The sequence below is a fragment of the Bubalus bubalis genome, chromosome 4, assembly GCF_019923935.1.
Source record: "Bubalus bubalis isolate 160015118507 breed Murrah chromosome 4, NDDB_SH_1, whole genome shotgun sequence".
Lineage (NCBI taxonomy): Eukaryota > Metazoa > Chordata > Mammalia > Artiodactyla > Bovidae > Bubalus > Bubalus bubalis.
Window position 1 is genome coordinate 109,110,585 of NC_059160.1, and position 27,837 is coordinate 109,138,421.

The 27,837-nt window shown below is 36.2% G+C and overlaps 2 protein-coding genes across 15 annotated transcripts in view; one reads left to right on the plus strand and one right to left on the minus strand.

Annotated features, from left to right (window-relative positions):
• The window catches only part of PPFIA2 (PTPRF interacting protein alpha 2), a 493,970-nt gene that overhangs the window by 460,738 nt on the left and 5,395 nt on the right, over positions 1-27,837 (plus strand). For 8 of the 14 annotated variants that reach the window (XM_044941884.2, XM_044941885.2, XM_044941887.2 and 5 more), the window contains 6 exons: positions 10,457-10,519; positions 11,752-11,781; positions 13,784-13,977; positions 17,620-17,717; positions 26,046-26,221; positions 27,311-27,379. In XM_044941884.2, the coding sequence (XP_044797819.1) occupies positions 10,457-10,519; positions 11,752-11,781; positions 13,784-13,977; positions 17,620-17,717; positions 26,046-26,221; positions 27,311-27,379 (630 nt within the window). The remainder of the gene's footprint in view (positions 1-10,456; positions 10,520-11,751; positions 11,782-13,783; positions 13,978-17,619; positions 17,718-26,045; positions 26,222-27,310; positions 27,380-27,837) is intronic. The other 6 variants (XM_006074836.4, XM_044941893.2, XM_044941883.2 and 3 more) reach the window with 2 other exon arrangements.
• The window catches only part of ACSS3 (acyl-CoA synthetase short chain family member 3), a 191,668-nt gene continuing 189,436 nt past the window's right edge, over positions 25,606-27,837 (minus strand). The window contains exon 17 of the mRNA XM_044941895.2: positions 25,606-25,753. The gene's annotated coding sequence lies outside the window, so the exon portion shown is untranslated. The remainder of the gene's footprint in view (positions 25,754-27,837) is intronic.

Sequence of the window (27,837 nt, forward strand, 5' to 3'; positions counted from 1 at the left end):
TCCCTCTCTCAAGGCTGGGCGGACAGCAGCCTCCCCAGGCCCACAGAGCAGAACTGTGGCAGCAAGCATATCAATGTCAGCATGCATTATTCTCAGGAGATCTAGCTTGCTCTTCATTAACCTTGCTGCTACTTTTAATAGGCTTTCAATGGAAGAGCTGTGATTCCTATCAGACTTGAAGGCTGCAACCAAAATAGACTTTTGAGCTAGCCTCTAAAGTTTAGATTTTTCTCCCAAGCAAGACCAAGAGTTTATTCTTTCGTGAGATTTTTCCTTTTTAATGTAATCCAGCATCTCAAGAGATGAACTCTGGGCAGCAGTACTTTTTGAAGATGTAATGCTAAACTCACTACCTCTTAAGCAGTTTTCATAAATGAAAGTACCTGGATATTTAATGTTTTATAAATACCATGTGAATTACCTGCCCTCAAAACCTGTTTGCTTTTTATTTATAAATCCCTATTTCTCTCATAATTTTGTCCCTGTCTTAATATTAGAAAAGAACAAAATATTTTAAAAAGGAATGCCAGATGACAAATTCAAACATTGAGAGAAACTTGCAAATAACATTCCTTCCTTCCTTAGTCCTTCTCCAAATTATATCATTTTCTGATAAAGGATGTGATTTCTGATGTTAATTGGATTTTTCTGATCCCATGTCTTATACAAAAAAAAAAAAAAAGGAAAAATGAGGTAAGTTCAAATAGTGGGCAAAAGATAGGAAAGCAAAATTATTTCAGTTTTCAGGCACACAGCTAACTTGAGTATAACTTTTTTTATATGGGTCTTAAACATCACCATAAATTGGAAAATTGGCTTCATTTTATTATATATATTCTTATATTCCTTCCCAGTGTACTAGATTCCAGTGCTAGAAACACAAAGTCAAAATTTAATTGCTTATCTTTCTTATATAATTCCATTTTAACTTTTTCCTAAGATATATTTAGGAGAAAATATATACTTTAACAAATTCTTTTATATGACTTGTTGAAAGTGAAAGAGGAGAGTAAACGTTGAGTAAAAACTCAACATTCAGAAAACTAAGATCATGGCATCTGGTCCCATCACTTCATGGCAAATAGATGGAGAAAGAGTGGAAACAGTGACAGACTTTATTTTGGGGGCTCCAAAATCACTGCAGATGGTGACTGCAGCCATGAAATTAAAAGATGCTTGCTCCTTTAAAGAAAAGTTATGACCAACCTAGACAGCATACTGAAAAGCAGAGACATTACTTTGCCAACAAAGGTCCGCCTAGTCAATGCTATGGTTTTTCCAGTAGTCATGTATGGATGTGAGAGTTGGACTTTACAACTCTTTACAGTCCAACTCTTTACAGCATTGCTGAAGAATTGATGCTTTTGAATTGTGGTGTTGGAGAAGACACTTGAGAGTCCCTTGGACTGCAAGGAGATCCAACTAGTCTATCCTAAAGGAAATCAGTCCTGAATATTCATTGGAAGGATTGATACTGAAGCTGAAACTCCAATACTTTGGCCACCTGATGTATAGAACTGACTCATCTGAAAAGACCCTGATGCTGGGAAAGATTGAGGGCAGGAGGAGAAGGGGGCGACAGAGGGTGAGATGGTTGGACGGCATCACCGACTCAATGGTCATGAGCTTGAGTAAACTCCGGGAGTTGGTGATGGACAGGGAGGCCTGGTGTGCTGCAGTCCATGGGGCCACACAGAGTCAGACACGACGGAGCAACAGAACTGAACTGATAGCATATTAAAATGTATATAACTGTTATATACTATAGCTGAAGTATTACTGAAGCTAAAAAAGTAATTCAGAATATATTTAAAATAAAAGCTGAGAAGGCCATTAAAATAGTAACTACAGAATTCAGATCTGATGATGAGTTTCCTGCGTAACTTCCAACTGAGAGAGAAGTATCATGACTGGTTTATGTTAACATTCTCCTCCCAAGAGCAAATTTGAACAAAAATGTTTAAAATTTCTAATCTTGCAAAAATAAAAGCAACAGAAGTCCCAACTTAAATATGAAAAGTATAATATAATTTATATATATTTAGCATCCTATTTCTTAAAGGAAAATTGAATAATTAAGCACTATTTTTCTAAAAATCTCTAAGCAAACTGAAGGAACTTAAATCACAAGCTGTTAAAGGTAAGAGCATACTCAGTTGTTCAAAGAACAGTCAAATGTAAAGAGAGCTTATGAGACCCTTCATCATCTATTCTCAATTCCCCTCAAAGGCTTTATTTCCTCAGATCAGGATCCCAGGAACACAGACCTGATTTCAGTTTCCTAAACTTTTATGATCTGGGTTGATCATTAGCTTTTTCAGTCATTCTTCTCTCTGCCTGGAACATTCTTTCCACTCCAGGGTCACTGTCCTCCGGTGATGACCCCTGAATGTCCTTCCTCTAAAAAGTTTTCCCCAAACTCCAAAGTCTGGGCTTGCTTCCCTTCCCAAGTCATCGCTCTGTATACTTATAAGAAATGACTACATAATTTTCTATCCTTGATTCATCCCACACTAGAGCAAATGTATTATCGGGTTTTTCATAGTCCCTGGGCCTTAACTCAGTGCCTGGCAAATTGTAAATAGTCAATAAATATGCACCTTAAAATGATGATTTTATAAGTCACACTACCCACCACTACACAGGATATGAAATATGTATGCCCTGATTACAGAGAGGGCAACCATGCTAAAAAAAGGAAGACATAGAAGCAGAGTGCTCTGGCATTCCAATGAGGGAAAAGTCACTTTTGATTAAGGCTCAAAGAGAAATTAACATTTGAAAGACAGCTAATATATTGCTAATTATTAAAATAATTCATATTTTCACTATTAACTCTTTGATAGAGACCTTTTCATTCTACTTTCTCATTTTATAAGAATATTTTCACATAATACATTATTTCCTCCTTTTAAAACTCAGTAATATGACATGTTTCCCCCATTTTATTAATATTAAATATGTAATCGTAGTATCATTATTAATTGCTGCATACCTCCTTTAATTTATTTAACCAACTCCCTAATATTGGACATTTTGCTTATTTAGCAATTTTCATTGTATTTACAATACAATAGTGAGTATGAATGTAGTTGTGTTATTACATTAACTGTGGTTATTTCCATGCCAATATTTGTATACAGGGCATTTATATTTTTATTACTTTTGAATCTTAACTGCCAGATAGTATTGTGTAGTCTTTTCTCCCCCTTTGTCAAAGTTAATGACTACATTGCTTAAGTTTACATTTTAAAAGTTACTAGTAAAGGTAAAATGTTTTCATATTCTTATTTATTTTAGTATTTAAATGAATTTCCTATTCATAGCTTTTTTAATTTTTCTGTCAGATTATAGGAATATTCATTTTTTTTTTTTTTGCTAATGTGTAAAAGCTCTTTATTCACATAAGACATATGCCCTTAGCTAAATATTGATACAGGTTACACAAGAGAGAAGTTGTCTCTATTTGCTTTAAAAATAATCTACTGAGTGCTTTTTGTGAATATTTCTTTAACTCTATCTACATGAAAGTATTTACTTATTTTTAATATATTTCAAATATGATTTGCTTTGCAAAAAAATTACATATGAATTTTTAGTAATTAATCTACTACATAAAGTGAAGATGAAAACATTTTAAAGTCATCACCTAAAATTATATACTAGGATTCACTCTTTGAAATTTTAAAAGGAGTTGACTTTTTTTTTTAATAAATGTTATCATGTCTTCTGGAACACTGCCAACAGTTCTGATCATAAAAGATATTCCGTGTGTTTAGGTTTGGGTTCCTGAGAAAGATGTTCCTTATTCATTCACTGAAGTTCTTAGGAGAAAAAAACAAGATACTTAGATTAAAAAAAAAAAAAACTGAACAGAACTCTGCCTCCTTTTGTGTTTAGATGAAATGGATGAATAGAAAAATCTAGTGTTTTCATTCATTATTATTATTTACTTCCAGCTTTCTGTTTCTTTTTCCTAAGTTGTTACTATAGTTACTATAGAAGGCCTCCTATATAATAGAATAGAGATGGAGATATCAGATAATTGAAATATTTGGTTTAAGAGGTATATCATAAAGAATACATAAATTCTTTAAATATTTCATCTTAAGTAAAAATATGTAAATATTCAGGCACTTGAAAATTTAGATGAAACCCTAAGGACTTTTCTTTTAGCTAATTCCAGTGCCTGGAGTTTCACATTATGTTTATTTGATAACTTCATCCTTTAAACATTTTCAACTTTTTTAGTTTGAGTTTCTTTTTAAAGTGATAACTAAGATACTCGAAAAGCTATGTGAATGTAGAATCCTCTTGGAAATTTACAAATTCTCCCCTAGACTTTGCTGAAGTTGTATTTCTTATTGATAATGTGTTTTAATATTTGCCCTTACCTAGTCTTTCCAAATAATAAAGCTTAGTGTTCAGACATGAGCCAAGTTTATTTAATTTTTGGCTCTATATAATATTTACTTAAATTGCCTGATTTTTTAAAGTGCTGTGAAAGTAAAAAGGTTTGGAAACAAAAACAAGTAATCTTTGGTAAACATATAATTTAGCAATTTTGAGCAGACATGGAAGGCATAAGATAAGTTTCAACAAAATGTACAGGGGAAATAAAGAGCATTTATTAAACTAAAGATTTACTTGGGTAGAGATTGTTTATCAGAATTCTAGTAAAATTGTAGCAACAGCCAACATCAATGGAGAACTAAGGTCAGGCCCTGGTCTAAGTGTTCTACATGCAGTAACTGATTTGAGTCTGAGGACAATATGAGATGGGTACTTTCATGATACTCTTTCACAAATGGGAGGAATTGATGAACAGAGAGGTTAAGTGACTTGTCCTAAGGTCACACCCCAGGTGGTTTTGCCCGTAGTCTGTGCTTGTAACAAGTGTAGTTTCCTGCTTCCTGCACTCTACCAGTTGTTTTCCTTCTTTTTCACAACATTCTTTCAGTCTACTTTGGTTCCCCTTTACATAATTATTAACCTCCTAAGCCTCAACCTTTAAGTAAATAAGGTGACATACAGTTGTGTTAAACTAGTCTTATTATAAGGAGAAATATTTTTCCTTTTATGGTAGAGAAACATCAAGTCAGATTAGGGAGAAATGTGGATACAGGCCATTTTAAATGTGGAAGATCATATCAGATCAGTCGCTCAGTCGTGTCTGACTCTTCGCGACCCCATGAAACGCAGCACGCCAGGCCTCCCTGTCTATCACCAACTCCCGGAGTTCACTCAGACTCACGTCCATCAAGTCAGTGATGCCATCCAGCCATCTCATCCTCTGTTGTCCCCTTCTCCTCTTGCCCCCAATCCCTCCCAGCATCAGAGTCTTTTTCAATGAGTCAACTCTTCGCATGAGGTGGCCAAAGTACTGCTTTAGCATCATTCCTTCCAAAGAAATCCCAGGGCTGATCTCCTTCAGAATGGACTGGTTGGATCTCCTTGCAGTCCAAGGGACTCTCAAGAGTCTTCTCCAACACCACACTTCAAAAGCATCAATTCTTTGGCGCTCAGCCTTCTTCACAGTCCAACTCTCATATCCACACATGACCACTGGAAAAACCATAGCCTTGACTAGACAGAACTTTGTTGGCAAAGTAATGTCTCTGCTTTTGAATATGCTATCTAGGTTGGTCATAACTTTCCTTCCAAGGAGTAAGCATCTTTTAATTTCATGGCTGCAGTCACCATCTGTAGTGATTTTGGAGCCCAGAAAAATAAAGTCTGACACTGTTTCCACTGTTTCCCCATCTATTTCCCAGGAAGTGATGGGACTGGATGCCATGATCTTCATTTTCTGAATGTTGGGCTTTAAGCCAACTTTTTCACTCTCCACTTTCACTTTCACTAAGAGGCTTTTGAGTTCCTCTTCACTTTCTGCCATAAGGGTGGTGTCATCTGCATATCTGAGGTTATTGATATTTCTCCTGGCAATCTTGATTCCAGCTTGTGTTTCTTCCAGTCCAGCGTTTCTCATGATTACTCTGCATATAAGTTAAATAAACAGGGTGACAATATACAGCCTTGATGAACTCTTTTTCCTATTTGGAACCAGTCTGTTGTTCCATGTCCAGTTCTAACTGTTCCTTCCTGACCTGCATACAAATTTCTCAAGAGGCAGGTCAGGTGGTCTGGTATTCCCATCTCTTTCAGAATTTTCCACAGTTTATTGTGATCCACACAGTCAAAGGCTTTGCCATAGTCAAGAAAGCAGAAATAGATGCTTTTATGGATCTCTCTTGCTTTTTCCATGATCCAGCGGATGTTGGCAATTTGATCTCTGGTTCCTCTGCCTTTTCTAAAACCAGCTTGAACATCAGGAAGTTCACGGTTCACATATTGCTGAAGCCTGGCTTGGAGAATTTTGAGCATTACTTTACTAGCTTGTGAGATGAGTGCAATTGTGCGGTAGTTTGAGCATTCTTTGGCATTGCCTTTCTTTGGGATTGAAATGAAAACTGACCTTTTCCAGTCCTGTGGCCACTGCTGAGTTTTCCAAATTTGCTGGCATATTGAGTGCAGCACTTTCACAGCATCATCTTTCAGGATTTGGAATAGCTCCACTGGAATTCCATCACCTCCACTAGCTTTGTTCGTAGTGATGCTTTCTAAGGCCCACTTGACTTCACATTCCAGGATGTCTGGCTCTAGGTCAGTGATCACACCATCGTGATTATCTGGGTCGTGAAGATCTTTTTTGTACAGTTCTTCTGTGTATTCTTGCCATCTCTTCTTAATATCTTCTGCTTCTGTTAGGTCCATACCATTTCTGTCCTTTATCGAGCCCATCTTTTCATGAAATGTTCCTTTGGTATCTCTGATTTTCTTGAAGAGATCCCTCATCTTTCCCATTCTGTTGTTTTCCTCTATTTCTTTGCATTGATCGCTGAAGAAGGCTTTCTTATCTCTTCTTCTATTTTTTGGAACTCTGCATTCAGGTGTTTATATCTTTCCTTTTCTCCTTTGCTTTTCGCTTCTCTTCTTTTCACAGCTATTTGTAAGGCCTCTCCAGACAGCCATGTGGAAGGTAGATTTCAAATTAATTTACTTTGACATTCAGTTATAAAGTAAAAAATGCTTCAAATGATGTAAGTCATTACAGCAGTGACAGCTAGATGAGGTTCAGGGTTCTGAGGTCTGGCTGCTTTATTTATTTTGTATTTCTGACAGCAAGAGAATTATTTTCCCCCAATTAGTTTTCATAAGTTATCCCTTAAACTCAGTTTAATATTCATTTTTATATCATAAATCTCTCCTGAATGATTTAAATAGGTAAGTGCTTTAATTCTTAACCTCCTTTAGGAACTTTCCTTCTAGATTTCAACTGATAATACTAGCTGCATATTCTACTGCATCTGGGCTAAGGTCAGGCTAGCAAGGCACCTCCAACGAAACTGAATGACGGTCTCACTATCCGTGCCGACCTTGCTCTTCCACGACACTGAGAGTGAGTGCTTCCTTAAACGGAGCCCCCTTGACACCTCACCTACCTCGTCCTAGTCCCAGCCCTGGATCAGAATATATTGCATCATAATTTAAAATTATTAGGGTCTTTTACAGGATGATTATGTAGTTTTAGCCTACTTGACAGATGTAGAATCTAGAGAAGCTTAGGAAATGTCCTAGTTACTGAGAAGTGGCACTGCTAGAACTGAAACCTCTAGATAACTAAAATTTTAGAAATCATTTTCTGGGCTCAAATGGTATTTGCCATACACACAAAAAAAATCATTTACTGGTTTGCATTCTCCAGTTCATTTATCAGGGGTTGCAGCATTGACTACCAAGGGCAGTGAGTAAATGATTTTCAGTGACTCTCAGAAAGCCACAGCCAGATGATATGATGCTTGTCCTTTATGCTTTTCCCGGCCACTTTTTGCAGTCTTTATCCCTGGACTCAAGGCACCAGTGTCCTATGTCCTTTGCTTCTCGAAGCGTCCCAACTCTAGCTATTCTCTAAGATGTGCTCTTCGCTGAAACGCTCATGCTCTAAAGCACCCTTTTTATGACTTACCCAGATGAAAGTTCCATCCTTGAAACTGGTGATAAAAAGAAACAAATCTAAATAATTGACTTACTACCCATAGGCGTGCTTATAAAATAAACTTGTTGAAAACCTCAACTAATGCCTAAGTGGTTGGGTCCTATAGGAATCATTTTATGAGTTACTTTTCAAGACTTTAGAGCAGGCAGTGCTCCTCACAAGTAAAACTGCAGAGCACAAGTGAACAACCAACTTACAACTTTGGGAAGTTTGCCAACCATACTTTAGAAAATTGTCCTGGATATATACTCATTTTGTATATAAATTGTCCTGGATATATACTCATTTTGCATGCAAAGATACAGATTAAGTCATAGCTCCTTGAATCCTACTCACTCCAGAATATGGTGATAGACTGGCAGATACAGACTTTAAATAACCTGTGAAAGAGATTATGTGAAGTGAAGTGAAAGTCACTCAGTCATATCCAACTCTGTGACCCCATGGACTATACAGTCCATGGAATTCTCCAGGCCAGAATCTGGAGTGGGTAGCCGTTCCCCTCTCCAGAGGGTCTTCCCAACCAAAGGATTGAACCCAGGTCTCCCACATTGCAGGTGGATTCTTTACTAGCCGAGCCACAAGGAAAGAGATTATACGTGTCTGCATTTCAGTATGAAATAATACTGGTCAAGTTTCTTGCAGAAGGAGGGAGATCTTCATTTCTTGGATTCACAAACAAGGTGGAATCTATAGACATCATTGTAAAACAGTCTGGCTTAAATGAATTTCCTCTCAAGTAACCATCACTGAAGCTCGAGATGAAGAGACAGTACAGCCGTTCAGGCAAAGCAGTGTTATCACTGAGTGTGAAGGGAATGTGACAGAGAAGTGTAAAAACACATTTTTAGCATAGAACACTCCTCAAAAAGGCAATGAAAGCAGTTTCTGCCAAGTGATTTAATAATCATATATTCATATGCAACTTTCTGTTTATAATGAGTACCATTTTTAGAAGCTGGGGCTAGAGGGAGGGGCTTTTAATGACATGGATGGCTGCTGTATTCCAAGTATATTTTACAGTTGTGCAGTTTTATCTTTTAAGAAAAGAATTCATTTATACTCAGAATTCCAAAATGGTAGGAAAATGAGAATTCTATATGTATAAATGATACTTATCCTTTGAGATCTTTATGCCTATATGATTTACTTATAATAATGAATATTTACTGTTTCATTGCTCAACCATGAGTAATTCTCTTATACATGAGATTTACCATATGTTGAATTATACTCATCAATTTAGTTTATATGCAGTTATTTTTTAAATTATATTAAATTCCATCATCTATAATAGAAGCTAAGTTAACATGGCACTGTATCGGTAGAAAAGGCCAGAGGAAATTATGGTAATGTTATATTGGGGTGTCAATTTTGCTACCTCCAGTTCTTTAAAATGAGACCCCTTCCAAAACAAGTAACAAGTAATACATAGGATACAAATGTCACTGAAACTATAGAATTGCTGTACTTAGACAATGTTGAAATGTTCATAATGATATCCCAGTTAAATGGTGGAATTTGATGGGAAGTGGTTCCCAGTGATCTGTGTGTTACTAAATGGACTTTGGTTTAGAAATTGTATGTAACTCGGTATATAAAAGAAATATCATGGGTTGTTTTTATTAAAAGAAAAATGAGACTTCATAATAGAATAGTGCCTGCTAGAGGGAAACTTCCGTTTTACAATATGTTCTTCTCTATAATGGTGTAGGATACTGCTGAAAAACCAGATAACCCAAGTTTTGTGACTTCTGACAATATTTATGAAAAAAAAAAAAAACTTTTATTACATCCAAAATAGCATTTCTTTTTCTTTTTTTTAAGAATATAGGAAAACAACATATTTACTGAACTGTGAAAGGAAGAGGTCATTTGGGAAAAACTGATATTGATTTCCAGACAGGTTATGATAGTACTTTCAGCTTTGTATTGACAACCAATTTTCTCTTTCCAAGGACATTGAAGAATCAAAACTCTGTGAAGGAAATATTGGTAATAACATGACAAAACACATGTGTCTTTGTTTACTGAAGAAAAAATACTCTTCTACAGATCAAATTTATTCAGTTCTCCATGATTACAAAAAGATGGATCCAATAGCCACATACCTTTGAAATGCAAATTTTGATTAAGCCTTTTTCCTGATGAATAATTACAGAAGTATCATTTTAAGCCTATCCCATGTGAGCCTCGCAGCACGCCTCTTTCTATTTAATCTTTTGAAGTAGAAGCAAAAGGGAGCTGTGAGAGCCGGCAATGCTGTCTCTTGCACATGCTGTAGAAGCACGAGCACGGTGCGCTACTGTGGTTCCGTTAACTCACAGTGGCGCTGCCTTTCTTCTTTACCACTGCTTCCTCCCGTGGATCCCACTGCTTCCCTCTGGGCCTCCTCACCAGCCTTCAGGCAACGTCTGGGTGACCCATGAAGAAATGGAAAATCTTGCGGCTCCAGCGAAAACGGTTAGTCTTTACAGCTTTGTTGAACATGCAAAACCATTATTTTGCTGCTATCTGGATGGAAAAGCTGGTTTATACCATAGGATCAGAGTAATGGGTATGTTTACACAGTGATATGCAATGATTATGGTCTAATTTCACTGCACTTAGACCTTTTTAAATAAAGCCATACTAGATTGTCATAATGTGGTTAATATAAGAGTTTGTAACATGCAAACAAGTAATCAAGAATTTAATAATATTTATCTATTTCACAACACTGGAAATGTTTTATAGCAAATATCACTTGAAACTTAGCATATTCCCAGGTAATGCATGTTACCAAACCCAATTAAATTTATAATAGAATGTATAGATTGAATATCCTTTTTAAATGCAATCATTTAGCTTCTTGTACTTTCCCAATCTCAGATACAGAGCTTCAGTCCCCATCATTCCATGAAAAGTGTTCATTTTTTTAAATTATTAAAAGTACATGCTTAAAGAAATTCATGGTGACTCATAATTGTCAGCTTTTAAAAATACAATATTATGTATAGTCACTTCTCATTTAAAGTTGCAAAGTTGGGCATGCCATGCATTTTATTATGAGCAACTTATTTTTAATTTAATGTCCTTTTCATTTTATTCATTTGAAATTGATTATTTAGCTTATGATGAATAAAAATGCAAATGTTGTTTACTAATTACATTTTTACTTTAGCTTGTTGTACTTGGTCTTTTCTTATTGAGTTTTGTTTGTTGCTGCTTGTTGTTGAGACCCATTTCATTACCACAAAGCTTAGTTGGAAGGATGCAGTTCCTTTGTCCACTCCATTAATTTACTTTGCACAGTATTTCTCCATCATATGTATATATACACATCTGTGCATTGTATATTTGTATGTATATAATCAAAATTTTTTATTATAATTTATTATGAAAAATCCCACAGTTTTAAGAATCAAAAAGGTTTGGAATGACCAGATCAAATGTATCATGAAAATTCCATATGTCACATGTGTGTATTTAATTAGCCTAAATTAGAAATTACATAGTTGCCCTCGTAGTCACCCTTGAACTCCTCAGTTGATTGCTGTGGATCTCAATAAGGGTTGTGTATTATTTGCCTGTGTCCTAATTAACATTTTATTAGCAAAACAATTTTACTTCTACTAGAAAAAAATTTACTGTATCAATTTTGAGATTAATTTATATTTATCTGCTTTATTAATCATTTCCTGCTGCTAACACAGAAAGAATCTGAGGAAGGAAGCTGGGCCCAGGTAGGAAATGCATATGCTTTAAAACAGTATCATTTAGTAGGCTATGAATATATAAAGTAAGAAAACTGTATGTCATAATATTATAAATCTTCACTTAGCTTAAAATTAGCTTAATCATGTATTCAACTTTATTATGTTTAATACTATATAAGTCTTTTTAAATCACCATATTTTGCAATCAAGAAGATGACTGTCATTTTACACCTGGCCTCTTTTGAAAGGAAAATTTCCTTTCTCCTTTAAAAGAACTACAAATTAAACTTCTTGGAAATCGCCCTCTGAATATATTTAATCAGGAATCATTCATGTTGGATGTTAAGGGGAAGAGCAGAGATTTCAAAAAAATTGTTTGGAATCACCTATTGTTTAGGTGGCACTAGTAGTAAAGAATCCACCTGCCAATGCAGGAGACGCAAGAGACATGGGTTCAATCCCTGGGTCAGGAAGATCCCTTCGAGGAGGAAATGGCAACCCACCGCAGTATTCTTGAGAAACCCCATGGAAGAGGAGCCTGGACGGCTATGGTCCATGGGGTCACACACAGTGGGACATGACTGAATGACTGAGCACACACAAGCTTTATAGTATAAAGAAAAGTGTGTGAGAAATGGAGTTGGAGGGGCATGGGTTAGCTTTGCAACTGCACATCAGAAGTCACTCCCATTTATTGAGATGGCGTTATGAGCCAAACATCTGTAATGTGCACATACATATATGTGTGTAGAGAAGTTATCCTTTTTCAACATGTCCGCACTATACTACTAAACTAGAAGAATTAATATGTTTTAGGTAATGTGATTCAAACTTTGACTGTATGAAAAATTTCGGTAGTTATTACTAGGATGTTGCTGCTGTTGCTGTTTAGTCGCTCAGTCATGTCCAACGTTTTGTACCCTCATGGACTGCAGCTGGCCAGGCTCCTCTGTTCATGGCATTTCCCAGGCAGGAATATTGGAACGGGTTGCCATTTCCTTCTCCAGGGCATCTGCCTGACCCAGGGATTGAACCCGCATCTCCTGTGTCTCTTACACTGCAGGCCCATTCTTTACCTCTGAGCCACCAGGGAAGCCCAGATACTACTAGGACCTACATTTAGTAAATTAGGGTTACATTAGGTTTTTATTTTGGTAAGCATTCCATTTTTTAGGAACACACAAAATAAGAGGAACACCTCAATTTTAATGAGAAATACATGTTCTAATTGTGACTTTGATAAGGACCTGAATGGAAAATATTGTCAAATTAATAGAGTAATAATTCTTTTTAAAAATTGCTTTAGTGGTGATGGTTGATTTGGGTTTTAGACTTTTATGAACAGTGTTTGGTAAGATCAGTTTATATTGTTATATTAAAGAATTAGATTATATTTTACCTTTTTGGTCGTGCTCTGATTCTTTAAATACAAAGTCTGTATTGACTGATATCTATAAACGATTGCATCAGTTTTTATAGAGTACTGGTTGCATGCTTCACTAGGTAACAGCAGAGGCCACATAAAGCGTCAGCATTCTGCCCTCTAGCCTTGTGGCTCCTTTCTCTCTTCATTTACTGAGGCTCCTATTTTCACATCAAGATTTGCCATTACACCACAGCAATATAATAGCAACACTGAAGAGAGGGAAATGGTGGCATACTGGCTGACAGATAAAGATAAAATAAGTTGAATTAAATAAATCCATCTGTACAAAGTAAGGATCTTTCATCTCAGCATTTGTTTACATCATTCATTTAACTTTTGAATTTAAAATGTATTTTGTATAAAAAGTAATTCCTTTTGAGAAAACAAAGTGAGCATAATCATTTGCTGTAAGCAAGGACCCTGTAGGCAAGGACCCAGACTTCCACTTTGTACAAAATACATCAAATTTAGAGGCTAAATATTATTTCTGCTTCATTTCAATATATAAAAGAATTAAATATCAATTAAAATGATAGCCCGTATCTTCCAATTACCATCTCATCTTATTGGTTAAGAAACTTGACTGCTATAAAACAATTCTAGTGTCCGGTTTTTCTACAGACCCTGGCATATGGAGATATGAACCATGAGTGGATTGGAAACGAATGGCTTCCCAGCCTGGGGTTACCTCAGTACAGAAGTTATTTTATGGAATGCTTGGTAGATGCAAGAATGCTAGATCACCTAACAAAAAAAGATCTCCGCGTCCATTTAAAAATGGTGGATAGTTTCCATCGGTAGGTTTTAGGTTTTTTTCTGAAATACTTTAAGTAAAAAGTAATTAATGTATATATTACTAGAACATAAAGAGATATTTAAGAAATATAGAGTATGTGCTCTTTGAAACATCTGTGTACATCTACTTGGCAAAAATATCTTCATGCAATAAATTGCAGGGAGTGTCTAATGTAGAACTGGGTGCATATTACATGCCCCAAGTTTATAGAATTAGACAGTACTAAATTCTCATACAGTGTGGATCTTTTCTCCCCCCTATATATTTAGGAAATTTCATGTTTGCAATTTGAATCTATGTGTTCATTGTAGAAAAATATTTATTAAGAGTAAATTCATCAGTTTCAACTATAGATATATGTAGTTATAAATTAAATAACTTAGGGATATGCTAGAAAAAATTTTGAGAAGGAATTCTCCTCTGAAAAAATTTTTGTTTTTATATAAATCTTTCAGTGCTTTGGCTTATTTGTACATTAATTTTCAGGGAAAAACCACTGAGTAGGACATGAGACAGTGGGAGGAAAACAGAGCAGTAAATTGCTGTGATTAAAAATATGAAAATTCTTTTTTCAAGTTGTTTATTATCCAGGGGGTAGAAAAACATTTCTTATAATACCATGTCATAGATGTTATGTTATAGCCTGATCTCCTTGTAAGTCATCTGCAAAACTGTCATTATGATCATTTTATGTAGTTAATTATAGTAAATTGATAAATATAAATCTAGACAATTTGGCAAACTATTTGCTCACATCCTGTCCAATATTTAATTAATGACTGAAATTAAAATGGTATAAAAATCATTTATGTTAATGACATACAGTTAGGAGAAAGAGATAATAATTGAGATTCTTCAGTCAAATTTATCAAAATCTTTTGAATCTTAACAGTTGTTGACACTATTGGATTAAATTTAGTAGAAACAAATATAATACCATTTTTAAAAACCATTAAAATGCTGGATTGGGAATTCATTATTTAAAAGCAGTTCAAGTGAAAAATATGTTATTTATAGTTGACTTTTGTGACACCCATCAAGCCATTAACCAGCACTGAGACTGTGTTTATTGGCAGGCACAATAAAAGTCCTACTATGTGGTGAGATGATGATAAGAAACCGTATTCATTTATGGACATTAAACTGTGATAGAGTGGTAGAAGTCTAGGGGAAAGGAAGGAATTAAATTTAGCTTGGATAGGGAAGAATTCACATAAATTTACTTATGTTTTAACATATGTGATAGAAGAATAATATTTGCTCTCTTGAACATACACTTTGCTATTTCAAATAGGTGTAGGTTATAGAGTGAGTGATTTATGTCCAATAGAAAAAAACTTTGTATCACTATTGCTCTATAGCATACATTGTGAGGTAGTGAGTTCTCTGTCATTGAATGTTTAGGCCCTCAAATTTTGCGTAGTTGCAATAGATTTTTGAATACTAGAATTTTCGATGACACACTTATGCCTGTTTTGTATTCTTCAGTAGATCAATTTTAGTTATTACTATTATAATAGAAAGGGTTAATCCAGTGATCAGGTTTAAAAAAAAAAATCAACATTGTTAATTGGCCATAGCCCAATAAAAAATGTTTTGGGTGTTAAAAAATATTTCAAAGAAATAAAAATTACTCAAATGGCAGAGTTCTTGTTTGTCCTGAGCTCTGACTTAAAGCAGGTAGTACTTGACTGCATATGACAACCCACTCTCTTTGTAGCTCGGTTTGCCATCTGTCAGACATTGTTATAACAATATGTATATCCCCTTTACAGCACAATTTTACATATAAAAGTTTGGCAGAAATTAGGCAAAGAGCCACTGGTTTAATCTCAAGCTGGCTAATGTCTATGATGGTTTTCACATCAGTATTATCTGGTATCCACTGAATTAGTTTAATTGGGCTAACATAACCAAATACCACAGACGGGTGGCTTAAACAGCAGAAATTTACTTTCGTAAAGTTCTGGAATCTATAAAACAAAGTGTCAGCGTTGCAGGTTTCTTCAGCTTGACTTGCAGATGGCTGCTTTCTCAGTGTGTGCACACATGGTCTTCCCTGTGCAGGAATACTTCCCAGTTTTCTCCGTGTTCCACATTTTCTCTTCTGTAAGGACACTGGTCATACTGGATCAAAGCCTACCCTGATGTCCTTATTTTATCTTAATTACCTCTCTTAAGACTTGATGTATAATTACAGTCACGTTCTGAAGTAGGGTGTGTTAGGGCTTCAGCACAACAATTTGGGGGAATACAATTCACCCAATAGTAGCAATTAATGTAGATTTTTTTTCATTTTCCTCTGATTCTGAACTATTTGAACTCAGCATTGTTTTATGAAAAATGCAGGGCTTAGAAGTGCATCCAGCACATAAGAGTAGCCTGGCCAGTGTGTTGTGTCTAAGTGAAGTGAGGTGAAAGTCACTAAGTCATGTCCAACTGTTTGTGACCTAATGGACTACAGCCTACCAGGCTCCTCTGTCCATGGGATTTTCCCAGGCAAGAATTCTAGAGTGGGTTGTCATTTCCTTCTCCAGTGTATGTCTTTGTCTATAATTCTAAACATTTAAGAAACCACTAATAATCAGTGTTCTTCATTCCTGAGGCCTAGAGATTCTTTCTACCTATTATACTCTTTCATAACCTTTATATATAGTATCACTAAGTCTTCTTTCATCTCTTCAAACATCCCTGGGTTTTGGATTTTCTTTTCATGCTTTTCCTTGTCTTTATCGTGACCATTATTTTGACAGCATTGATTCCTCAACTCATTTCCCTGTTACCTAGAATTACCTATTTCTCCAAACTCCTGTTTTGCTGTCAGATTCATTCTTTCTTAAATCAAAACCTTTCATGTTTTTCTCCTTTGAAAATTGTCCAATAATTTTCTGTCACCTTGATATGTCCCACATTATTCTGAATGCACACTTTTCTTAATGTAACCCCATTCTCCATGTGAAATCACATTCCTCCTTATTTCCTGACATGGATTCTCAACTCTGGACAGTGGGTCTCACTACCACCACATATTTAACATTTCATCAGCAATCCTATGTCATGGTGCCCCATAATCTTTCTCTGCTTGATCTTTAAGGATAAGTTTTTTGTTCATCCACAGTATCTTTTCCATAGGGAGTCCCATTGTTTGTTGACTTTTTCCTTTCACATACTTCTCTATCACTTAGAGTTGGTGGCTATTTATTTGCTTCTATATGTTAATACTTTACTTACTCATATTTTTATATTATTTTTCTCATCATGAAAAGGAGGGTAACCATTTCCTATAAATTCCTTCTTGACTCCATAATAGTGACTCTCTTTAAGTTATTTTCAAATGAGTAAGATGTTCATTTGTCTTCAAACAATGCTAAAATGGCTTAACAGAAAACAAAAATGTAGATGAACAACAAAATCCAAGATTGTTTTAAGACTATGCTTAATTTATTTCAAAAATACTTTCTTTACTGTTTAGAAACACTGAGTGCTTAAAATAACTATAGTTTCATCTCCCTATAATCCTAAATAATTTAATTACAGATATAACATTAACAAATTGTCGAAGAAGTAAGACATAGTGTTGACTATGCTTAATCATCTACTGAGTAAACTCACTGTGTTTTCTCCTTTTTTAAAAAAATAACAGAACAAGTTTACAATATGGAATTATGTGCTTAAAAAGGTTGAATTATGACAGAAAAGAACTAGAAAGAAGACGAGAAGCAAGCCAACATGAAATAAAAGGTACTATGTCTTTCTTTCATACCAAATCATAAGTCTTTCTTTGGGGGGAGGGATTTTTAGTTTTCATTTTTATGACGTAAAATGTTGTATGCATTACAGTTGTCATTAAATAACATAAATATTCAACTAGAAGCATCATCATTCTTTCTTTTTCATAACTTTTCTGATTAAAACTCAGAAAAGGATATCATCACTATATAAGATAGATATCCCATTGGGGGCATATTCTCGATTTTCTGAATTGAGGTCTATTCCTCTGAACCTATTAATTATACATTCTGTTTATCCTACAGATGCCTCCACATAGCTATTTTTGTCAAACTTTTAATAGAACCTTCTCATTATGATTCAGAGAAACATGGTATATAATTTATTTATAGCTGTTCATCTTTGACTTGTATCATTTGATTTTATTTCAGTGCCCAGAGATTTTATTTCTGTAAGACATATAAATTATATAGGAATTTTTATATAGAAGTTACAGAGGAATTTTTCCCCTATGAGACTAGTTCACTAATAATTTTAACTAGAAATGATTTTAGAAAGATTACTGGCTGCTGCAATGAATATTTGTATGAAAATACTTGATTTGAATTGTAAGAAAAGACATTCCCTGTAACAGACGTTTTAGAAAAGTACTGTATTTAGTAATTGACCTTCAAACATTGAGACATACCTTAGTATACAGAGGAAAGAACTGTTCAACAAGAACAACATGTTAGGTCTTACACTTGTTAGAGACCACTTTATTTTTATTATTGTTGTTGTTGAAGGAAAATTTAATGATTTGATGTAAGATATAAGTTATCTATAGGACTTTGGGGGGGGAATCGTGTCCTTTTATGTCTATTTTTAATGGAAAAAAAGGCTCAAAGTTTTTGAAAAAAATTTTGAGTATAAGCTCAAAATGAACTCCGTATAAGTTGTTATTTGCTTGCTATTTCCTGGGAATTTATATTTAGAAGCATTTCATTGAATTCAGTAAGTGTTTGTAACTAATTGTTCAAAGTTAGGCGTGAGTTTGTTGTTATTTTCACTGCCTTTAGGGCTTACTTTAGATATGAAAACAGTATGTATTACATGTTATCTATCTTCCCCATATTAAAGTTTAGCACTCTTTTACTCTTTAAGATGTTAGACTTCTGTAGTTTTCATTTGTGATAAGCATTGTCAGAAATTACTTTTTCTTTTGGCAGTTCTTGGACAGTACATTAGTTATAGTAGAATGGGTCTGAATGCCTGTGAAGGTGATTGATTAAAAATATTTTTCGATAAATGGTTCATTGGAGACTAGACAGACACAATGGATTTCTTGTAACACTTCATTTGACTCATTGCTTAGGAGCAAGAAAGTGTTTTTCCATTATCAAAATTGAGTTGTTTGATTTCACTTTGTTTTGGGGACCCAGGAAATTGCAAGCTATCTTTAGACCACTGCTGTTCAGTTGAATTGAAATTTGGGGATTAATTGGCCAAGAAAGACCCCAAAAGGAATTCTGTGCTTAACCTAACAAAAGATGCTTTAGCACACAAATAGACTTTACCATGGGACATGCCTTTCTGGTTTTCTTTTTGAAGTACTTTTTTCCAATTAGATTTTATTATGCTTGGTTTCACCACAGAATGCTTCAGATATAGATGTTTTTGGCACTACATCAAATATTATATTAGTACTTGGCAATTGTAAGCATAACTCTGAGAAAAACTGCCATGATTCACCATGATTATACACAGGCAACTCCATGTGTGATGTAGCTGTGAGTGAGATCATAAAAATAGCCCATTTCCTATGACTGATCTGATGACATTTACAGGAATAACTCTTGACTGTGACTAGGGGTCTCTGTTATTATCTGAAGTATTAATTAACCTTGACCTTAATAAACAGCTTTCTGAAATGAAGAGACCATGTGCATATCAAGGATCTACAAGCATTTAATTTGTTGCTAGGAAACCGTCAACACTGATCTCTAGCCATTTATTGTTTAGGTCAAGAGTATCCTTACAAAGTTTTAAAGTCAGAGCATAAGTTTTGCTTCAAAACAGATTTATAGAATGGGATCTAATTTACAAAATAAAATAAAAAACTATGATGTGTTGAAGAAGAGAATTTGGGATTAGTATCTTATTTACCTTCAGCCTGTAAATAAATTATTTTATATTATTTCATAAATAGCTACAGGTATGTTAATGGAATTTTTGATAGACATATATTTCTAGAAATATGGTAACTATATATGTCATAGACTAACAAAACATGAACCCAGCTCTAGAAAAGAACGCTTTCTATTTACAAATTTGTTTAGCATAAAGAGAACTCGACATTTTTGTTGAACTGTTGTGCCATTGGTAAAAATAATTACAGAACTGTTGCTGCTGCTAAGTCGCTTCAGTCGTGTCCGACTCTGTGCGACCCCATAGATGGCAGCCCACTAGGCTCCCCCGTCCCTGGGATTCTCCAGGCAAGAATACTGGAGTGGGTTGCCATTTCCTTCTCCAATGCATGAAAGTGAAAAGTGAAAGTGAAGTCACTCAGTCGTGTCAGACTCTTAGCGACCCCATGGACTGCAGCCTACCAGGCTCCTCCATCCATGGGATTTTCCAGGCAAGAGTACTGGAGTGGGGTGCCATTGCCTTCTCCTACTGCCAACCATACATACCTGCCCAGCTTTTGAAGTACAGTGTGGTATAATCAGTAGATAGAACTATAGTAACTGATTAAATGTAACCAAAATATAATACCACCAACTTACATCCTGTTTTCTGAGGTCTAACACCTCAATGGAAAAAGTTAATGAACACAGAGGAACACGTATACTTTAGGACTGACCCAGGGAGACCCAGTGAATATACATAATATAAAATGTCCTTAGATAGTAAAGATTATTACTGAAGTCCTTTGCTTTGCTGAAGACATGAGGAAAGAAAGAGCTAGAATTCTGAAACAATAAACATCCTATTTCCTGAAGAAATTCATTCTGCCTGGGCTGGAGCAAGACATAGTAAAGTGATTCTGAAAAGTGGGCATTTTGAGTCTTTCCTCAGATGTTTCTCATTAAACCAAATCCAAGAGACTCTTAGGGGCTTTGTTTTGAAGATTGTTTGCTTGAAGATTGTTCAAGCCACAATAGGAGTTAAGTAGAGGTATGTGAAGTAGATATGCCTTCCAGATTCATATGCAAATACTTTACCATCACCGTGGATTGGTAGAGACAAAAAGAATACAAACTAATCTGAGGAATTTCTACTTCTAACTATAAATGGAATACATTCAATCAGATCAGTCTTCAACCAAGAACAAGTAGAAAAAATAGGTCAATCAATAAACAGCTGTTTGAAGGCAGCAGAAAGCAACTAAGACACCCAGGCCTTGAGAGGCCATGATCTTGAGAAAAAGAGAAATGTGTTGAGAGGTAAGCCTGTCGCACTGGGTGTTTTAAATTGTGAGAGTGGGTATTTATTTAGCAATATCTGCTAACATTAAATGTATGTATATAACATGACGTCAATTCTATCATTTGCTACTCAAGAGAAGGCAATGGTACCCCACTCTGGTACTCTTGCCTGGAAAATCCCATGGATGGAGAACCCTGGTGGGCTGCAGTCCATGGGGTCGCTAAGAGTCAGACACGATTGAGCAACTTCACTTTCACTTTTCACTTTGATGCATTGGAGAAGGAAATGGCAACCCACTCCAGTGTTCTTGCCTGGAGAATCCCAGGGACGGGGGAGCCTGGTGGGCTGCCATCTATGGGGTCGCACAGAGTTGGACATGACTAGGGCAACTTAGCAGCAGCAGCAGCAGCTATAAATATATATTCACAATATACACCAAAATACATAAATAAGAGTGTTCAAGGAAGCACTATTCTTAACCCACAGTAGAATCCACATTTCCATCCACAGTAGAGTGGATCCATCGTGGCATAATCATACAATGGAATATTAAATAGCAATGAAAATAACCATAACATGGGTGAACTATTGAGTGAAAGACACAGACAGAAAAATACATGTTGCATGATTTCATTTATAAAAAGCCAAGAAATCAGACAAATCTAATCTTTGGTGAGAATAGTCAGAATACTGGTTACCGTTGGAGTGAGGATAGAGACTGAGAAAGAACATGAAGGCCTGGTGCTGAGGTATCACTTTACTGTTTTAATATTATACAAGAAATCCTAAATTGGTTATTAATTAATGTATTATACAAATTAGTATAAGGGTTTTGAAATTAATGTATAAGTACCACACACACACATTAAGAAGAAAATAATATTAAGATTTTTGCAGATAATTTGGGAAATAAGCAGTTGAATGTTTCTCAAAGTATTCTTTATACTTTTTATGGATAAGGTATAAATTTCACTTGGAAAGAAAAAAAAAAGTAAGGAAAACTTATTTTTACTGTACTAGTAAACTATGGGCTTCATTTCCCTTTCTACAGGATTGAGAAAACTTTTTTTTCCCCTCATTTCCCCTAAGTTCTTAAATATCTTTCTTTTCAATGAAACATTCTGTTACTTCTATTTTGATGTATTTCTGTCACTCATAATGAAAGAAAATGAGGCAAAAGTAATAAAACTTTTGATATGTTTTGATACTTTTGATACTTTGATATGTTTTGGTCCAAATAAAGGTGTACCTAATATTTTTCTCTAAAGGTTTTAGTTTTAGAAAATAAAATTCAAAGTATTTTTTAATCTCAGTAAAATACTGCTTTTCAACCTGAAAGGAAAAAAAAAATTATGATTTGAGAGTCATTGATTTTTGGATTAATATGTAATTGAGAAATAGTGGGTTAACAAAATAGTAGGGGAAGTATTAAACTATTCAATGTCTGTTCTATCTTATTCTGACATTGCTTCAGATGAAAAAAGAGTTTCTTCTAGTACATAAGTAATAATTAGGTAGTAGCTTGAAAACCACTCTGATGAAGAACCATACTAAACTCTCATCTTGCTCTCTTGACAGAAGAGCTGTATATCGACACAAGAAATGTCCCCAGTTCAGTAAATTCAGTCATTCAGTCGTGTCCGATTCTTTGTGAACCGCTGGACTGCAGCACACCAGGCTTCCCTGTCCATCACCAACTCCCGGAGTTCACTCAAACTCTTGTCTATCAAGTCAGTGATGCCATCCAACCATCTCATCCTCTGTCATCCCCTTCTCCTCCTGCCTTCAATCTTTCCCAGCATCAAGGTCTTTTCTAGTGAGTCAGTTTTCACATCAGGTGGCCAAAGTATTGGAGTTTCAGCTTTAGCATCAGTCCTTCCAATGAATATTCAGGACTGATTTCCTCTTGGATAGACTGGATCTCCTTGCAGTCTGAGGGAATCTCAAGAGTCTTCTCGAACACCACAATTCAAAAGCATCAATTTTTGGTGCTCAGCTTTCTTTATAGTCCAACTCTCACATCCATACATGACTATTTGAAAAATCATAGCTTTGACTTTGTTGACCTTTGTTGGCAAAGTAATGTCTCTACTTTTTTTTTTTTTTTTAATTTTATTTTATTTTTAAACTTTACATAACTGTATTAGATTTGCCAAATATCAAAATGAATCCGCCACAGGTATACATGAGTTCCCCATCCTGAACCCTCCTCCCTCCTCCCTCCCCATTCCGTCCCTCTGGGTCGTCCCAGTGCACCAGCCCCAAGCATGCAGTATCGTGCATCGAACCTGGACTGGCAACTCATTTCATACATGATATTTTACATGTTTCAATGCCATTCTCCCAAATCTTCCCACCCTCTCCCTCTCTCACAGAGTCCATAAGACTGTTCTATACATCAGTGTCTCTTTTGCTGTCTCTACTTTTGAATATGCTGTCTAGGTTGGTCACAGTTTTTCTTCCAAGGAGCAAGTGTCTTTTAAGTTCATGGCTGCAGTCACCATCTGCAGTGATTTTGCTAAGCTGCTAAGTCGCTTCAGTCATGTCCAACTCTGTGCAACCCCATAGACGGCAGCCCATCAGGCTTCCCCATCCCTGGGATTCTCCAGGCAAGAACACTGGAGTGGGTTGCCATTTCCTTCTCCAATGCATGAAAGTGAAAAGGGAAAGTGAAGTCGCTTAGTTGTATGCGACTCTTAGCGACCCCATGAACTGCAGCCTACCAGGCTCCTCCGTCCATGGGATTTTCCAGGCAAGAGTACTGGAGTGGGGTGCCATTGCCTTCTCCGCAGTGATTTTGGAGCCCCCCAAAATAAAGTCTGTCACTGTTTCCATTGTTTCCCCATCTATTTGCCATGAAGTGATGGGACCAGATGCCATGATCTTGTTTTCTGAATGTTGAGTTTTAAGCCAACTTTTTCACTCTCCTCTTTCACTTTCATCAAGAGGCTCTTTAGTTCTTCTTCACTTTCTGCCATAAGGGTGGTGTCATCTGCATATCTGAGGTTATTGACATTTCTCCTGGCAATCTTGATCCCAGCTTGTGCTTCATCCAGCCTGGCGTTTCTCATGATGTACTGCATAAAAGTTAAATAAGTAGAGTGACAATATGCAGCCTTGATGTACTTCTTTCCCCATTTGGAACCAGTCTGTTGTTCCATGTCCAGTTCTAACTGTTGCTTCCTGACCTGCATACAGATTTCTCAAGAAGAATCTCTTGAAGAAGTGTCCACAGTTTGTTGTGATCCACACAGTCAAAGTCTTTGGCATAGTTAATAAAGCAGAAGTAGATGTTTTTCTGAAGTTCTCTTGCTTTTTCGATGATCCAGTGGATGTTGGCAATTTGATTTCTGGTTCCTCTGCCTTCTCTAAATCCAGCTTGAACATCTGGAAGTTCACAGTTCACGTGCTGTTGAAGTCTGACTTGGAGAATTTTGAGCATTACTTTGCTAGGGTATGAGATGAGTGCAATTGTGCAGTAGTTTGGATTCTTTGGCATTACCTTTCTTTGGGATTGGAATGAAAATTGACCTTTTCCAGTCTTGTGGTCAATGCTCAGTTTTCCAAATTTGGTGGCATATTGAGTGCAGCACTTTCACAGACTCATCTTTTAGGATTTGAAATAGCTCAACTGGAATTCTATCACCTCCACTAGCTATGTTCATAGTGATGTTTCCTAAGGCCCACTTGACTTTGCAATCCAGGATGTCTGGCTCTAAGTGAGTGATCACACCGTTACGGTTATCTGGGTCATGAAGATCTTTTTTGTATAGTTCTGTGTATTCTTGCCACCTCTTCTTAATAATGAGTGAAGCAGTACATGTATGGGACCTTTGGAAGGAGGTGGCCATTATCTTCACTACCTCCACCATAGTTTGGCCTCAGGTCAAACAACAGAGAGGAAACACAGCCCCACCCATAAACAGAAAATTGGATTAAAGATTTACTGAGCATGGCCATGCCCATCAGAACAAGAGCCAGTTTCCCCCTCAGTCACTCTCTCCCATCAGGAAGCTTCCATAAGCCTCTTATTCTTCTCCATCAGAGAGCAGAGATACTGAAAACCACAATCACGGAAAACTAACCAATCTGATCACATGGACCACGGCCCTGTCTAACTCAATGAAACTATGAGTCATGCCGTGTAGGGCCACCCAAGACAGATGGGTCATGGTGGAGAGTTCTGACAAAACATGGTCCACTGGAGAAGGGAATGGCAAACCACTTCAGTATTCTTGCCTTGAGAACCCCGTGAACAGCATGAAAAGACAAAAAGATAGGACACTGAAAAATGAACTCTCCAGGTCGGTAGGTGCCCAGTATGCTACTGGAGATCAGTGGAGAAATAACTCCAGAAAGAATGAAGAGACAGAGCCCAAGCAAAAACAACACCCAGTTATGGATGTAACTGCTGATGGAAGTCAAGTCTGATGCTGTGAAGAGCTATATTGCCTAGGAACCTGGAATGTTATGTCCATGAATCAAGGTAAATTGGAAGTGGTCAAACAGGAGATGGCAAGAGTGAACATCGACATTTTAGGAATCAGTGAACTCAAATGGACTGGAATGGGCGGATTTAACTCAGATGATCAAGAAATGTCTCCATCTGGTGGTAAAGGCACTGAACTTCATACAGACCCCTAGAGAATGAAAACAAGAAATGCTTTGCGACATTATGTTCCATGTGATGGAAGTGCTCTCATTTCAGTGATAATAAGCACTCTTAAAAATGACAAAATTTTTCTAGGCTAAAAGTATAGTTATTCGAACAGTAAATACATGTAACACAAGGGTGCCAGGTGCCTTAGGAAGTAGATAAAGAAGTCAGCATAAATGATGATCTGGCCAGACACCCTTGGCTTATTTTAGTTAGCAGTTTTTTATTTATTATGCAAAATACCGAAGCCTAAAATATTGCACCTCTTTTCCTAGATGTGTTGGTGTGGAGCAATGATCGTGTTATTCGCTGGATACAAGCAATTGGACTTCGAGAATATGCAAATAATATTCTTGAAAGTGGTGTGCACGGCTCACTGATAGCCCTGGATGAGAACTTTGACTACAGCAGCCTAGCTTTATTACTACAGATTCCAACACAGAACACCCAGGCAAGCCCCTCTGTGCTGTAGTTGTGCGGTGTCCTAGCTTATATAAGTGAGAGTGAATGTCACTCCGCCATGTCCAGCTCTTTGTGACCCCATGGACTATACAGTCCATGGAACTCTCCAGGCCACATTACTGGAGTGGGTAGCCGTTCCCTTCTCCAGGGAATCTTCCCAACCCAGGGATCAAACCCAAGTCTCCCGCATTGCAGGCAGATTCTTGACCAGCTGAGCCATCGTGGAAGCTGTATATAAGGACAAAGTAAACTTTTAGGGGGGAAAAAAAAAAAAAGTTGGCTGTGTATTCATGATTCTTAATAGGCGTTGTTAGCTCAACTTTGAAATATGTCACTGGGGCTTTAATTTTAAGCTACTGGATTTCTAGCCAAAACAAAATCATAAAATGAAGCAGCACAGGATTTAGAAGTTACGTGGTCCACCCTCCCTCCTGAATGCCAGATTCCCCCAAGCAATGTCCCTGACAGATGGCCTTTAGTCTCTGACTCTCTGTGGGCCAGTCATTTCTATTCATGTCTGAATTAGACAGACAAGCGGCTTTGCTTTTTGCCATTGATTCCCAAGCCTGGGTAATTATTTGAATCACGGGAGCTCCTTAAAAATTTAAAAGAAAATCTGCAATCTACATCACAGGCCTAAGAAATCAGATATCAAGAGAGAGGACACAGAAATCCTCATTATCTAGTTTCCCCAAATGATGATCCTTGGTCAGATTTGAGAACTGTCTGCATAGATTTGATAAAAGTACGGCAGTCTAACTTTACTTCCCAATTCATTTTTACATATTTCAAAGTTTACATCAAGGACTCAATTAGAAAAAGTAATAAGTGAGGTCAAACCCCTTTACCTCAGATATTTAGGTGAGGCTATATGTCCGCTGTCCACACTAAAGAAAATTGTCCTTCCTTGTGTTTATAGTTAAAATTTACAATGGCTTGTATATGGAGGACAAAAAAAATAAGACCCTTATAAATAAAACACGGTATTAGGATATTTTCGGAGGTAAATATAATCGCTATGATTTTTTTCAAATAAAATGTGACTTCAGTGATGGTAACTGTAATTGGATGTCAACAGGCAAGGCAGATTCTCGAAAGGGAGTACAATAACCTCCTGGCTCTGGGAACCGAACGGCGCCTGGATGAAGTAAGTCCTTGTCTGTCACTCAAAAGGGGCCTTAGTGCAAGCAACGTGGCTTTCAAGGACCACTAATCAAGTTTTCCAGATGCTTGTATAGATGGAATCTAGAATTTCCTCTACTTAGATATTTGTTATTCATTTGCTTTGGAAAAGAACTTTATGAATTCATAAGTATTATCATATCAGCAGTTAGATGCAGTAAGAAATAATTCAGAATCAGCCATTTTTCATGAGTTGTTAAAGCAAAATACTGTTGAGCAACATTTTTTAAATTATAAGTAATGGTAACACTAGTCCTGATAAATTCAGCTTTTCAGTAAGGCATTTGCTTATTTCTAAATACCAGTTTATCTTCACAGGAAATTTTAGGATATTTAAAGAAACAGAAAACTTGCTTTCAATAAATGGGAAGCTTTATTTTAGATATCATTATTGTGTTTTCCTTAAAAACATATGTGTAACAT